The sequence below is a fragment of the Cinclus cinclus genome, chromosome Z, assembly GCF_963662255.1.
Source record: "Cinclus cinclus chromosome Z, bCinCin1.1, whole genome shotgun sequence".
NCBI classification, from domain to species: Eukaryota; Metazoa; Chordata; class Aves; order Passeriformes; family Cinclidae; genus Cinclus; species Cinclus cinclus.
The window spans coordinates 61450503-61463769 of record NC_085084.1 but is presented as its reverse complement, the minus strand read 5'-3'; the positions used below and the strand labels follow the sequence as shown (position 1 = coordinate 61463769).

Here is a 13267-nt window from a genome sequence, read left to right as displayed (position 1 = left end):
GGCAACTAATACTGTCTGGAATTAAATCAGGTAACCTTGATCAAACAATTAACTCATCTTCTATTTAAATCAATATTTACTGATGCTAATACTGGCACTAGTTCCAGTAGCTGGAATTACAGCTACTCATTTAGAGTCTTTATTATTAGTAATTAGGCTCCTGTCTTTCTCCAATTCTGCTTCTCAAAGCTAGTACTTGGCTTACTTGTAGAAATTGGCCTAGTCAATACCCAGAGTGTGTGCTCTGCAAACAGCTGAAGATGCTTTGTAAAGCTGACGGCTCTTTCTGGTTGTGTGACTCCATGGAGTTCAGGTGTGTTGCTACAGCCCAGCTTAGACTGACTGCTGTGGAGCCATGGCTTAGGGCTATTTTAGCAAATATACTCTTGTAAAAAACAGGGAGAGTTCCAGCTGTTGCACTATCAGTATATTTATTAAAAAATTGATTTTTTTTTTTTTTGCCATACAACTGCAGTGGTGCTTTTGTGGCAGCTTCAGTTCACAGAGGTTCTTGACACCCAAATAACATTCTGTCCATCCTCAGCACTCCTAGTGCACTTAACTGACAAATTATGAATTCATTTGCACTGATGCACTAATGTGGTCATGAAGCTCTCTACTAGACCTTTATTTATTCTCTTTTCATTGTATAATATATTCTTTGCCTCTTGGATGATTATGTTCTTTTGGATGTTAAATTCTCTCCAATCAATCTTCTGTAGATTGATCTTACTCTTTGAGGAAGGATTCTCTTCAGCATGATATCAGGTCTGCAGTAGTATCTCAGTGTTTGTTCTCCTCCTGAACTAGCTGAAGAGAAATTGTTCCAGTATTTTTCAGATCCTGAAGGATGTTGGTTCATATCTAGTATTGAGTAATCTAACATACACCTAATACATATAATAAAGTGGGAGATGCAACAGCAAAATTGCAGTAACAACAAATACTAAAGTTTGCTAATGAGATTGCAATGTACTGTAGGACATCATATAGACTAGATTAATATTTCTCTGACCTTTTATATTACTCTACAATCTATACTTGTTAGCAAAAAGCATCCTGCTCCCAAGTATGATTCCTTATTAGGATTAAAACATGGATTCCTTTTCCTTTGAAGGACGGGAACTAAAGAAAATTGTTGTAGTACATATTATGGAACTGTTACTTTGTCTGTGACCCCCAAATCAGCATCAAGATAAGTGGAGAAAATCCTCTTTATATATTATAGCTAAATTAATAATTTCCTAGATAGTTTTTCACAGTGGTTAAAATTCTTTTTTTTATAAAACTGCATGTTGTTTTCCAGGCCTGTAACTTTTGAGTGGGGGGGCTGTTTTCATTTATGTAACTTTTTACTGTAATAGAGCAAGATTAACGCAATCACTTGGTTGTTAATTGCAGGCTGGCAAAAGAAAAAATTATGTATGAAAAAGAAGCAAAACAGCAAGAAGAAAAGATTGAGAAAATGAAAGCTGAAGCATGTGATGATTATGGAATTAAGAAGCAGGTAAACTATCCTAGAACTTGTTTTATAAAATCCTTATTTGTTTTCATTTAGTCATAGTAATTTTTAGAAAGAGGAATCTCCTGTACATTTTTCTAGACTCTTGTTATATAAATACTAGACTAAAGTCCTGTCATAAAAAGCAGCCATAGAAATTTCTTCAAGGTGTTTGTTAACTTAAAAGGATTATAGTTTATATATATTAATCACTTAGCACTTGGTGTCAGGATGGCTGTTAATCACTAACTGTATGAGACCAGCATGAACTCTTTCTCAGAAATACAAAGAACCTGCAGTAAATACAGGTCTGGATGGATGTAGGGAAACCAAGTGCTTGCTGCTAACTCAAATGTTACAGCAAGGTGAGAATGCATGATAGTTAATAAGAAGGGGAAACATTTCAGCTCTTAAGTACACTAGTATCCTTTTGGTAAAATCACAAACCTCAGAGAAAGAGAGCAGTGGGTGTGCAGCTGCAGAGTCATAGATTAGGAGGGCACATGCTGTACTTTGGTCTGCTCAAGAGTATGGTTCAGTATCACTATTACAGTATGATTACATTTTTTCTTAGGTTTCCCACGAGGATGGTGGTTGCAGATAGTTGGTACATAACTTTCAGTGAGAAAAAGTGTCACATTTGCTGCTCACGAGAAGGAGGCTTGTGTTTAGGAGATTGGTGTTTATTCTCTATAGAAGTTGAGATATCTGTGTTTCATTGAGTTCTTTGTTTTTTTTCAACTATGTTACTTTTTGATTATGTTTTTGTACCAAGTATTTCCCAGATGCTTTCTCTCAAATCTTCACAGAAATCAAAACTGTAAACTAAAATTATTTTCACGTAATAGTCATAAATACAACCTTGTGGCATCCTGTCATCTTTATTTTTAAACAATGGAAGAATAGGTTAAATAGAATTCAAATACAAAATTAAAAAAAGATAGGATAAAGCCATTTTAGAAGAAGCTAGACCAACTGTTTTTAGTGAATTCATAGTTCAGTTCATATGTCTATGTCCTGCCTTGCTTTCATTATGCCATGGGAATGAAATACAAATAAAGAATCTGTGTACAAATAAAGATTTGTATTTATAGAATGGAGCTGACTTCCGCCTCACCAGACTGAGACTTGAAGATCTACAAAATAGTAGCCCTTCTGAAGATCTGGTGCTAACAAGATCTAATGAATTTCTATTTTTAGTGTTGCCCATTCATCAGATTATTTGACTGCATCATGGTATTTCCATAGTGACTTGCAAGATACCATGAAAGTCAAAACAGCGATGGCTGTGAACGTCTACTGAAATTGTTACATACTACTTGAAGGTATTTTCAGAGACCAATAACAAAAGCCTTCACAGAAAATAGTCTTAATTCATTCAGAAATTGCCTGATCCATTTCGAAAGCAATCAGTTCCTCCAATGACATCTTCACTTCTTGTTTACTTAGTGCACTTTGCATTCGGGAAGTTAATATTTTAGGTTATTAAAAATTTTGAGACTTCAAAGAAAGTTATATAGTACCAGGAGAGTTAGCTCAGAACAGTATTTTAGATACAGAAGACTTTGAGATGTTTTTCAGAAAAAAAATCTGTAGTCACACATTTTAAGAATTGCTTCTTGTTATAATCTCTAATTTCTGTTCTAGGGTGGATAATTCTTAAAATACAGTTACAGTCTTTATTTTGGTAATGAAAAGTAACATTTGGGGGGTAGAAACAAATTCAGTCACTTGAGACTTAGAAGAATATTTTTAACTATTAGTTTAGCAGAGGTATTGGCTAAATCATGTATCTGTGTCTGTATTTATGTATATATATACATGCACAAAACAATCTGGAGTTCAGGGAAGGCTTCTTAAAATGCTTAAACGCAATACTTTCTCATGATATAGTAGGTTTTAATTTCATTTTATATTATTCCTACAGCATATGTAGTCTGTAGAGTATGTCTGGTCTGTAATGAGGGATCAGTCCCTTTGTAAAACAATGGGGCTTGTCTCAGTATTTTTCTCCTAGCTCCTTAGGCATTTGGGGCAGTTCATGGTTCCAGTGGACTCACCTGTTCTCTAGCTAAGGCAGAGACCATCTGGGGGGGTTGGCAGTTGTTACTTGCTAGCCTTCACCTGAACTGTCCTGTCCAGAAAGTCTTGCTTTATGAGGAACAGGTTCAATACCAGAAAAGCAGAAAGGACAGTTTTCTTGCAATGCTGGTAGACACTGATAAAAATTATAATTTGAAGATTCCACTGTAGCATGCAAGAAGACTTTCTTACGGTAATATATATTAAAATACTTCTGATTTATTCCACCACGTGCAAATTCTGCTTAGAGTTTCTCTGCATAGCAAGAAGTAGTGTAGTTCTACCTCTCCATAGATTTTGACTTAATGAACTCTTGCCTTCTACACAGTTACAACAATTCTCAATATATGAAGACCTTCCACATAACTTCATGATACTACTTAAATAGAAAATTTTCACACAGTATCATTCGACTGCAGACTAATCATAGAAACCTGTAGCTTTCTGTACTTCTGTGGTTGTTCATATATAAATAAACATCCTTTCACAGATTATGTTTTTATCTTGAGACTTGTGAGGAGGGGAAAAGCAAGGTATCTACTCCATGTTTCCACTCTCTGGGCTTGTAGATATACTCTGGTGGTTTTGCTAATTGGCAGCATTTTTACTGATAAGTGGTAAATTTTCGGCTTTTGAAATGTAATTCTACAGTTTGAACTTCTTCAGTAATGTAATTTCTAAATGAATTAAAAATGCAGGGGATTTAACATTGAATTTAAACTCCATGTATCAAAAAGTACATAAGAGTATATAAGGTACATATTGCTAATGCACAGACTTTTATAATTATTTGTGGAAATTGCAATATTTCTCCTGCTTTGTTCAGTGAAGGAGTGCCTTCTGAAATAGCTGAAAAGACATGCATTTGGAAACTATTTACTATTTTGGAAAATAATGTGGAAGATGGTAATTTGTTGCTTATCTTGCTACTGCATGACTTCTTGCTGAAAGGAAGGTTGTAATGTTCTAGAACTTTTAATCTGTTTAGCCTCAAAGAAATACTCTGGTTAGTTTAGTTGGCTTTTTACATTCTTAGCTCTTTCCAGCCCCCCATGATTGGTTCAAAGCTTCATTCTTCTTACAGATTGACTAAGATTAGATTAAATGTGCAGTTTCACATCAGTCTCATTATTTGCATAATTAGTTTATCTGCCCCCTAAGAATATATGATCTCTGTTTAATAATAGGAATTCTAGATCTAGATGCTTGTTAAAGAGGTAATGGAAATGCAAGTGGAGATCTAATGCTTCTCCTTATGTATTTTGACAGTATCATTAACAAGCACAGTTTGTTTACTGAAAAGCTAGCAACTTGGAATTCTCTGGATCAAGTACAAGATAGTATTCCTAACACAGACCTGGTATTAAAGAGGCATTCAAACTTCATGAAAGAAACCAAATTATGAAAAAGTATTACTGTAATCTTCCTTTTCCCCTTCTGTTCTGCAAAGAGCATTCTCCTTATCTAAGTAGATATAGGTACCTTTTGGGTTCCAAACTTTGTCTTTAATGTCCTAAAGTGATCTGCTTTAGAAGAAACAGGATTAGATCTTACCTGAGAGGAGCTGCAAAGAAAACTCATTTGAAATACCAGGGTATTACATCTAGAGGATTTTCTCCTCCTCCATCAGTTTTCATGGTAGAAGTGGTAGGTGGTTTGTTGTTGACACTTGACCATTCTTGAAGCATTCAAGCACTGCAGAAACAAAACTGTTCTTTTTTTAAAGCTTTCCTTCAAGGTCCTTCAGGAGTCTTTTGATCAATGTATTTGACAGCTTGCCTACAGCAATTGTGCTGTTGTATCCTGTACTTGTGGAGAGAGTTCAAGCTTATTTTGGGTCTGAAAAGAAGTAGAACTCATAAAACTCTGCTTCCTACAATTCTTTTGTGTATTTGTGGGGTCTTTTTCTGTCCAAATTCACCCTAATGCTATATCTCCTTTGAGTTTTTGCCTTCCCTATGCCCAGCTTCTTCCTACACTATCTATGCTGTAGTCCCTATATCCCTACACCACAATCCTGAGCACAATGATATTACCAAGGCCCAGTGCATTGATACTAATCCTGTTTATTACTGAGATGAGGAGTACTGCAATGGTGAGGATTTAAAGTTACAAATATGGATTAGCCAACCAGTAGCCTTAGAATGATTATTTATTGTGCACTACTAATTTTACTTACTGGGATTACTAAATTTTGGAACCTTTTTGATAGTTAGAGATTACTTTTCTCTTTTAGGTCTTTCCACCAGACATGGCTGTAATTAGTCAATGGATTCCAAGTGTTTTACAGGCTTTTTGAGGAAAAGTAGTTCAAACCAGTAGCACTTGTTTTATCAAACAACTATCTGCATGTCTTTTCCTTATCTCTGCCATCTTTGAGTGGATCCATACTGTTAGGATTATCTGTGCAACAGAAAATGGGCAAGTGATTGTGTGACAGTATTTATAAGCTAGAGTATATATTAATTTTTGTGTATATAATTGGTACATATATGACTCATTTACATTTGTCATGGTTTTTAGCCCATCTCCTCTGTTCAGAACAGCACTCTTGTCTCATGAAACAGCACTGCCATTATACCCTGTGACCCAGTAGAATATCAGTGTATTCTTCTAAGAGCACGGAGGGTCCTATGGAGTTTGTTTGGGGTTTACTAGGGGATTTTGTTGTTGTTGTTGTTGCTTTCAAATTATTTGTAGATATCCATATCTCTAAACCTCTTGGTTAGATGTGGGTCAGTTGGGATAAAAACCCAAATCAACATACTCACTTTCTGGGGTTTTTTTGAAGCTGATAAAAACTGCTATCTCTCCCTCCCTCCCTCCCTCATTATTATTACTGTATTTCTTAAAGTTACTAAATTGTTCTCATCTCAATCCACAAAATTTACCTTTTCTTCCTGTTATCTTCTCCCCACTAGGCTGGGGGCAGGAGCAAGTGAGCAGCTGCCTGGTACTAGTTGCTGTCTGGGTTTAAACAACAGTCCTTAGCTGGAGCTGGAATTCCTCTGGTCTGGTCAGTGGAATTTGAGTAGCTGCAGTGCATGTCACAGGGATGGAAATGGCTGCAACGCCTGGCTTTGGAGTTTGAGTGGCTATCGTACTTGTCACCCTTACAGTTCTGTCTGAAAGTTGGAGAGAATTTTGATAGAATTTGGAGAACACTTTTAAAAATCCAGTCATAAAGCTTATATAATTATTTGAACTTTTGACTTCACTGTGTATATTTGTAAAAGTAAATTGTCTTATCTGGGATTATCAGCATTACTTGAAAAGAAAGCAGTTTATGCAGAAGTTAAATCATAATGGTTCCACAAAATTCCTGTTCTAGTCTCCAGCTGTTTGCACCTACTGAATATAGTTCTAGGATTTATCATCCTTCTGATTTTTATTCATTATTGCACCCCTGGCATATGTAAATAAAGCTTGGGTAACCCTTTGGAAGTCAGTCAAATATTGTTTTGAATAGAATGATTTGGGTAGATTTGTTCATTTCTTAGAGCAGGCAGGACTGTATTTTATAGATTCTAGACTTTCATGGGCCTTCTCAGGTCGCTTATCTAGTGGCACATATCAAGTAAGTTACTAATTTTGTATTATCTGCCAGCTGCCAGCTTTACAACACACAAATACTTAGTATGTGGTGAAAGGAAGTAATTTTTGGATATTCTCACTCCTGTAGGTATTCTACTGCATAAAGCAAAAGGCATCATCTCAAGCAGTTTATGGCACACTTCATTCTATTACACTGATTAATCAAAATGTAAAATTAGAAACTGAAGTTTTTTCTTTTAAAACCAAATGGACTAAGTGATACTTAAACGCTTGATGATAATATCTTGTTAAATAAAGCCTTCCTGAATACATAAACACATTCTTAGCTTCAGTTTAACATCCCTTCTACAATGATCTTTTGGTACAGCAGTATTAATATTAGTAGGACAATACAACATAAGAATGACAGAAAGAAAAAAAGCCATTTAAAGGGGAGGCTCTCTGTTGCAGGTTATCCTGAACAGAGATGTTTGATATCTAAACAGCTAACAGATTTTCATTTCTAAATAGATTTAATATTACTGAACAACTCTGCATATATTTTCTTCTCAATGTTTGATGTTCAGATCCAGAAATGCTCCACGAAATAAATGTTCCCTTCCTTAACATTGATGTGGTTTTCTTTAGGAGGTGGCAGGATTTCCAGATTCAGTGGGGTGCCAGTTTAGTAATTTTGTGCAAAGTGCATGGTGAGAATAATCTTTCTCCTAAAATGAAGCACAAGGATATGTAATAACTTTTTATGCATGATAAGCATCAAAAATATGAGCCTGCTGGTCTTTGCTTTTCATTTTTCTTTACCTTTGTCTTTCAGTCAGAGCCTCCTGCAGTCTGCACACAATGTGATCAATAACTCAATAACTTTTTTCATGCAGTAATTATCTCTATGGGGTATTATCTGAACATTCTTTTTCTTTATTACCCAAAAGATGCAGGAGATATTTATATAACCAGCTGATCCCCTTTTGGATGAAGCTGCTTCATGACAGCAGGAGAAAGTTTGTTTTAAATAGACTTTTTAACAATTGAAAACCTGAAAACCTTACTAAGCTGTACTTTTTGCCTGAGGGGAAGATTATTCTAAATACTGTCTTGCACTTTATACTTGAGATTCAGTTAAGCACAGGGTAAATGGAAGTGTCCTATAAATTAATAGAGTTTAAGCAATTATGCTAAGTGAGTGTCTTTTAACAAAAGAAGCCTATTCAGAAAATAGATGCAACTGTTCTGAAGATCTTAGATAATTACTAGATTGCTTACCCTAAAAGATAATGTTTTCTATCTGGAATATATTCTAATCTCATTGGCTTCTGATTTTCACAGATTGAGATCCTACAAGAATCACGAATGATGATTCCGGACTGCCAGCGCAGACTAGAAGTTGCACATGCAGAGCTTACTCAACTACTAGTGAGTATTGCATCACACCCCAACTGATCAAGAAGTGCTGCAGTTCCTAGGTGCACTTGGATAAACAACTGCAGCAAGTAAAAACTGGATTAAAGTATTAGCTTCTGTAGATCCCAAGACCAGCATCCTATAAGACACCAGTATTTTCCTTCAGATAACTATCTTTGCAGATTTGGTCTTCAGTCTGTGGACACTGTGTGTGTTAGAAGCTATCTTAATATACACTGAACATACACTTATCCCAGACTGTGAAAATGGACTCAGAACTCCTGTACTAGTTCCATCATCAGAAAAATTAGTTCACCTACTTCAGGTTTTATAGACAGTATAAATGTATATAATATGCTTGTAGGGAACTGAAATTATCAAAATATTTTGGTTACTACTCTTACTATACGATAGACAAGTCAGAGGAGTCCTTGCTGTGTATTGCTTAATGTTTTATTAGTGAAGTGAGCAGTACTGCTCTGTTTTTAAGATAAAAATACATTCAGTTATAAAGAGTATGTTGTACTACTGTACTGAACCTATACTACATTTGGAGATGATAATACTTATTTTAAAAGCCACCTTCCAATCAAGAATTCAGCTACACATGTTGGGGCACAATAAATGGTATTGTGAGGCTAAAAATATACACCCTAAATTATGTCCCAGATACAGTGATAACTAAAATACAAATACTTTTTTAATGGAAAAAAGTCAAGGTATCCTAATCTTAGGTAGTCTGTCTCTACTGTTTGCCAAAATAAATGCTCAGTACATGGCAGGATTTAGGGTCTTTTGTCATTCAACTAGTTACTGAACAGTTAGTCAGTCTAAATGTCAGTGGCATACAGAAATGGTACTATTGATTCACAGTATGCAAACTTAAAACAAGGAATGGGGGCAGTTACTGTTGTTAAGAACTTGGAAGTCTTCATGTGTTGCTTTCTGTACTTAGCTCGCCTTCAATGCATTTATTAAAAATGTACTGTATCCTAGTATGTTTTACAATTGTTGGTCTATTTAAGCATTTTTCTAAGAGTATTCTTGGTCAGAAGTTTGTTCTTGGTTTTAAATATTAAAAACCATCAAATAAAGGTATGCATAGGTCAGATCCACTTGCACATGACAGCCATTTCCTGGGACCTTAAGCTGGACAAAAGAATTTACCTGTGCATTGAGTAACATAGAATGTGTGTTTTCAAAAATGGTATATTCCTCATTTCATAGAATAATTTGGGTTGGAATGAACCTTCAAAGATCATCTGTTCCAACTCCGTTGCAATGACCAGGAACATCTTCCAACTACATCAGGTTGCTTAGAGCCCCATCCAGCCTGACATTGAGTATTTACATGGATATGGCACCTACCACCTCTCTGGGCAACATGTCCCAGTTCTTCACCACCCTCACTGTAAAAATCTTCTTTTATCTAGTCTGAATCTATTCTCTTTTAGTTTAAAACCATCACCACCACTTATCCTGTCACAACAGGCCTTACTAACACATCTGTCCCCATCTTTCTTGTAGGCCCTCATGAAGTACTGAAAGGCTGCTATGAGGGTTGCCCAAAGCCCTCTCTTCTCCAGGCTGAACAAACTCAACTCTCAGCCTGTCCAGAAAGGGAGGTGCTCCAATTCTTGGATCATCTTGGTGCCCTCCTCTGGACTCCCTCCAGCAGGTCCATGTCCTTGCTGTGCTGGGACCCCAGAGCTGGGTGCAGCACTGCAGGTGGGGTCTCAGCAGAGCAGAGCAGAGGGGCAGAATCCCCTCCCTGCCCTGCTGCCCACACTGCTCTGGATGCAGCCCAGCACACCTTTGGCTCTCTGGGCTGGGAGTGCCCATGGCTGGGTCATGTCCAGCCTCTCACCCACCAGCACCCCCAAGTCCTTCTGGGCAGGGTTGCTCTGATCTGTCCATCCCCAGCCTGTGTTGGCACCAAGGTGCAGCACCTTGCACATGGCCTTGTTAAAACACACCAGTTTTCCATGGACCCACTTCTAAAGCTTGTCCAGGTCCCTCTGGATAGCATCCCATCTCTCAGGTGCATCAGCTGAGCTACTCAGCTTGGTGTTACCAGCACATTTTCTGTGTCATTAATGAAGATATTAAATAACACTGGTCACTGTAAAGACCCCCAGAGGACACCACTGGTCACTGATCTCCATCCAGACATTGAGTCACTGACCAGTTCTCTGGCTGCGACCATCCAGCCAATTCCTTGTCTAGTTCACTCATCAAATACACATCTCCAATTTAGACAAGGATGTTGTGAGGAACCATATAGTCCACAATGGCAATTCCCTCTCAGCAGTCTTTAAGGACTTCACCTGACTGCATGACTTTCCAAATGTCATAGAGAAGAGCATGGCAACTGCATCAGTCAATTCCCTCAGGACTCTGGGAAGCATCTTGTCAGGTGCCATAGACTTAGGTATGTTCAGATTGCTCAGGTTGTCATGAATCTGATCTTTACTTAGACTGAGAGGGACTTTCTCTCCCAGCCCCTATTTTGTAGGCCATCCACTTGAGAGGTGTAGGAAGAAGCTGCCAGTAAGATAAAAATATTGAATACCTCAGCCTTCCCCTTATTTGTTAGCAGGTTTTTTACCTTTTTTTAATTTAATCCCACAACAGTTATTTTCAGAGTACTCAAAAATGTTGGTTTTGATTACAGGAAAATGAAAAAGAATTGGAAGAAGCTGAAGAGTATAAAGAAGCACGTTCCATACTGGAGTCAGTGAAGCTGGAAGCCTAACTGTTTTCCAATTCTCCCTTTATATGCATTAGCGCGGGGTTCATTCCACAGTTTCATCTGACTACTGCTCTACTACTATTGTTGACTTGCTAAAGTTCCCTTTATGCAAACTGAGCTTTCTCTAACTGCAAGGTGCATCAAATAAAGAATGTTCTGAAACATTTGTATATTCCATATTCAGGTTAAAAATATATATATTTCTAGTTCACCTCAATTAAAAAAGAGAAAAATAAAGCCCATTTAAAGTAAGTGTAATAGTTAATACAGAGAACTTAAATCTGAACAGTTCAGAGTAAGAAACAAAATTTGGCTATGTGAGGGACCAGTAAATATTTTAGAATGAAATAGCATTATAGAATGGTTTGGGTTGGAAAGGTTCCATCTTGTTCTGACCCCCTGACATGGGCTTTAGAGGCACCTTATATTTGAAATAATTTCAAGCCATTACAGCATAAAAATCTGTACCGAAAGAGAAGTTAGACCAAATAACCCTTTCTAGTCACTTATCTTTTTTCTATGGTGCAATTTGTTTTTGTAGTTTTATCAAGTATGTACTCCTTATTTATCTTTGTGTCCAAGACAGAAGCTGATTCCAGATCTTTGTCAGTGTGCATGGCACTGAGTCATAGAGCCCAATTCATATAACTTCTGTGCATCAAAATTCTTCTACTTTTCAGCAAACAGAATTTAGCAGGTGACAAGTATATTGTGAGTTGCACCTGCTACTAAGAGTTCTGGACTGAATGCTTTTCTTGAAAGCACCTTGGCCTAAGTGATTTTTTTTTTTTTTTAAGAAAATTCAAACCCCAGGACATGAAAGAGAGCTAGTGGGAGCTAATGGGTAAGGGAACAACACTTAGTCTGCCTGGAAGACCATTAAAACATAATGTTCAAAAGCTGTGTTTTTTTTTCAGAGTAGCTTCTCTAAAGCAAGTAGTAAGTTCTGTTGATAAACAGGAAAGCTTTTTACATTAGTTTTTTCTAGTTTGAAAGTGTTCTGGCATGTTTCTTAAAGGCAACACAAAGCACAGTGTACCTTTTGTGTGGTGCTAAATTGAATACTCAATAAAATTCTTTGTTAATTTGCCCGAGTTTGAGTAAACTGCCGTTTCAGTATTTACTTATGTTCCTTAAGCACATTTACAGTAATGTCACCTTCTCCATCACCCTTAAGCCCTCCTCTTACAGATGAACACCAAAAGACTGCTGATTGAATGAGTCAGAATGATCTACTTCTGAAGTGACCCTAGACCAGTACTCTAGAGGGCTCAGAGGTGAAACCTGTTTTGACAGTACAGTTCTGTAAGAGAACATGTGTATCTTACCCCAGCATTGGGTTCTAGACATGGAACCACCAAGAGGACACTGCCTGGGTCACAGCACATATGAACTGCTGTTGAGGAAACCACCTGTCTTTGAATACTCATTTCACCTAGTTTCTTCTATGGACCCTCACTGGATAAGGTGTCCGGAGTGCACAAAGTGGATTGTGTGAGTCAGCATGAGTCTGCGTGCAGCCATTGAGTGGAGTGTGGTGAATAAATGCTGAGCTGAAAAGGAAGTGTAGGGAGTTGCCAAGTCTGCTGGGTAAAAAGCAGGGTTTAAAACAAAAATTGCTCTTCTTCAGAAGAAAGAATACATACTTGTGGAAACAAGCCCATAGAAAAATGATGTGCAGTAGCTGAGTACCTCATGCATGTGAAAGCTAAACAGGTGTGACCTATAGTGACTGAAAGCAAGCAGGACTGTCACACGGCTGTAGCTGGCATTTAGAATGAAAGTCACATGGCCTTTAACTACCACATAAGCTCCAGGAAAAGTTTCTTGGTGCATTAATTTCCAGAGTGAGTGGTTTCTGAAGTTTGCCTAAAACATCTCTGTCCAAGCCATTTCCTAGCTCCCTACTACTGCATGAATCAAGACGATACTCTGCCCTACAACTAAGTTCTATAAAAATGAGCATATTCTACAGTACA

General features: G+C 37.2%; 1 protein-coding gene across 1 annotated transcript in view; it reads left to right on the top strand.

Moving 5' to 3' along the window:
- Positions 1-12382, top strand: part of TBCA (tubulin folding cofactor A) — a 27133-nt gene extending 14751 nt beyond the window's left edge. Inside the window, exons 2-4 of the mRNA XM_062513158.1 lie at positions 1402-1507; positions 8462-8548; positions 11211-12382. Coding sequence (XP_062369142.1) covers positions 1402-1507; positions 8462-8548; positions 11211-11291 — 274 coding nt within the window. The 3' untranslated portion in view covers positions 11292-12382. The remainder of the gene's footprint in view (positions 1-1401; positions 1508-8461; positions 8549-11210) is intronic.
- The last annotated feature ends 885 nt before the right edge of the window (positions 12383-13267 follow it).